General features: G+C 41.4%; 1 protein-coding gene across 1 annotated transcript in view; it reads right to left on the reverse strand.

The window, feature by feature from the left end:
• Nucleotides 1–2,500, reverse strand: part of LOC122251616 (uncharacterized) — a 19,953-nt gene that overhangs the window by 3,551 nt on the left and 13,902 nt on the right. The window contains exons 2-4 of the mRNA XM_086551510.1: nucleotides 1,706–1,833; nucleotides 340–563; nucleotides 45–187 (exon numbers count right to left, since the gene is read on the reverse strand). Coding sequence (XP_086407636.1) covers nucleotides 45–187; nucleotides 340–563; nucleotides 1,706–1,760 — 422 coding nt within the window. The 5' untranslated portion in view covers nucleotides 1,761–1,833. The remainder of the gene's footprint in view (nucleotides 1–44; nucleotides 188–339; nucleotides 564–1,705; nucleotides 1,834–2,500) is intronic.

The following is a 2,500-nucleotide window of genomic DNA, read 5'->3' on the forward strand; positions in this document are numbered from 1 at the left end:
ACACACACACACACAAACACACACACCCTCCTCCCTCCCCCCACCTAGTGACGACGCAGAAGAGACTGGGGGCGGCCGGACGCGACATGTTGAACGTCCAGAAGGTCCTCAGCGGAGGGTCGCCGGGCAGGAGCCGCTCCAGGAGGCTGTTCGGGGAGGAGCTGCTCACCAGGAAGTCGTCGTACTCCTGCAGAAGGGGCGGGAGGAGAGCAGGAGAGTGAGAATTCTTATTTAATTGTAGTAATACCACTGTTGTAATGGCAAAAATGTTATCAATATTGATAAAAGACGATAATACCAGCAATAATAAAGATGGTAAAGATAAAAAGATAGTCTCACCTGTACACTTCGCACGGATCCCTCCAACTCTTCCGCCTCAGTAGCGAACGCCTCGCCCTCGTCCTCGCCCTTGAAGTCATCGAGGGCGAGCGAGTCGTGCAAGAGAGGATTCGGGGGCCAGGGAGGGTCATCCTTCAACCCTCCATCCCCCCCTTCCCCCTCGGGATCTCCGCCGAGGGCCGAGAGCAAGCTTAAGCAAGCGACCACCAACGCCAAACCTAACGCTGGGACGAAGAGGGAAAGAAGGAGCTGTTGTTGAAATGTCAAAAAAAAGAAAAAAAAGAAAAGAAAGCAAGGAAAAAGAGTGAAAAAATAGTCATAAGTTTAGCTTGTTAACGAACTTGAGGAACGAAAGTTTGGGAACCTATCTAAGATTTAGGAATTGAAGCTTATCATGGTATCTTTTCTCTTTTTTGAAGTTGCTCAAACAGGTTATTAAAACTTGGATTACAGTTGATGAAATGAGACATTTTAAAGAAATGTAATAATTAGACATGATCTTATGTACATATAAATATACATTGTATTTTTTGTTAATACTGATGTCTTAATATGGCTTTCCGAAAAATAAAACAAAAAATATGTACATTTCGCCATCGTTAATGGGAGGTGAATCAAAAAGGGATTGCAGAGTGAGAGAAAAAACGAAAGGAGAAAAAGATAAAAGAGAAGAACGAAGAACCGAGGGAAAAAGGGAAAAGCGAAAGAGAAAAGAAAGAGAAAATAGGGGAGAGGAAAAGATTTTAAAAAAAGGAAGAGGCAAAATAAAGAAAAATAAGGAAGAGAAAGAGAGAAAAAAGGAGGAAGGAAAGAGAAAAAGAACATTCAGAAAGAAGAAAAAGAAGGACGAGATGCTGTAAAAGAATCGGGAAAAATCTAAAATGAATAAAAAACTAGACAATGAGATTGGACTTGATGAAAAGACGAGAGTTATAATTAAGAGTCGGAGATCTGCATGCACTTGATAACCTGCGTGTGTACGTGTATGTGTACACGAACGCACACACAAATACGCAGACATGTAAACTCATAAACAAAGTCACACAGAATCCCACATACAATAACAAGACCACAAAGATAAATACTGTAACACAATAATGATAATAATAATACAAACATACACACAAACTATTTATACTCATGCCTCACCGAATCTCACTTTTTTTCTCTCCCTCTCTCTCTCTCTCTCTCTCACTCACTCTCTCTCTCGATATATCTATCTCTCTGTCTATCTCTCTCTCTCTCTCTCACCTTCACCTTCACCTTCACCCTCACTCTCTCCCACTCTTACTCTCTTTTTCTCTCTCCTTCCTTCCTTCTCTCTCAATCACTCTCCCTGTGACACTCCTCCCACCTTTAACCTTACCTAACACCACCAAGCGATGCGCACATCTCCGCGCCAGGCACACCCACCAACGCATCCTCCCTCAGTACCTTGCTCCTGACTCGGCTCCTCGACTGCCTGTCCTGCGCCCCATCACGATGTGGACAACTCTGAAATAAAAACAGTGGCGCAGGCCGTCAGTCATTCGATCGATATATGGTTATATCGGTTATATATATGTATATATATATATATATATATATATATATATATATATATATATATATATATATTCATATATATATATTCTTTATTTTTTGGGGGGTATTCAAATTTGATTATGTTTTTTTTCGCCTTATTTCTCTATTTACTAAGATATATATGTCTACCTACTTTCCTCTCTCTCTCTCTCTCTCTCTCTCTCTTTCTCTCTCTCTCTCTCTCTCTCTCTCTCTCTCTCTCTCTCTCTGCCCTGGTCTCTGCTATGGGATCCCTCAACGCTTCGTGTTCATACATCTGGCTATTTCATATGCGATTCCATCATCCCCGGGCACAGTGGATTTTCTTATTTTAATTGCTGCAAGAATTGATCAGTTGTAAATGGCATGTCAGCCTCATGTGCTGGCCGACACTGATAGTCAGTTTCATCTTTGTGTTTTGAATCAAAAGATCACTTGCGACGGATGTCAAGAGAGGAATAACTCACACCATTTATTAAGAAGAGAAGAGATGAAGCTTTGTGACGTTCCATTGTATGAATATTGATATCATTCCACACATTACTCATGGGAATCGTTGAGTCAATTGATTCTACCCAGACATACACATTCTCGCTGT

This window comes from Penaeus japonicus, unplaced genomic scaffold (assembly GCF_977035675.1).
Source record: "Penaeus japonicus unplaced genomic scaffold, GWHDUDI00000001_assembly GWHDUDI00000025, whole genome shotgun sequence".
Lineage (NCBI taxonomy): Eukaryota > Metazoa > Arthropoda > Malacostraca > Decapoda > Penaeidae > Penaeus > Penaeus japonicus.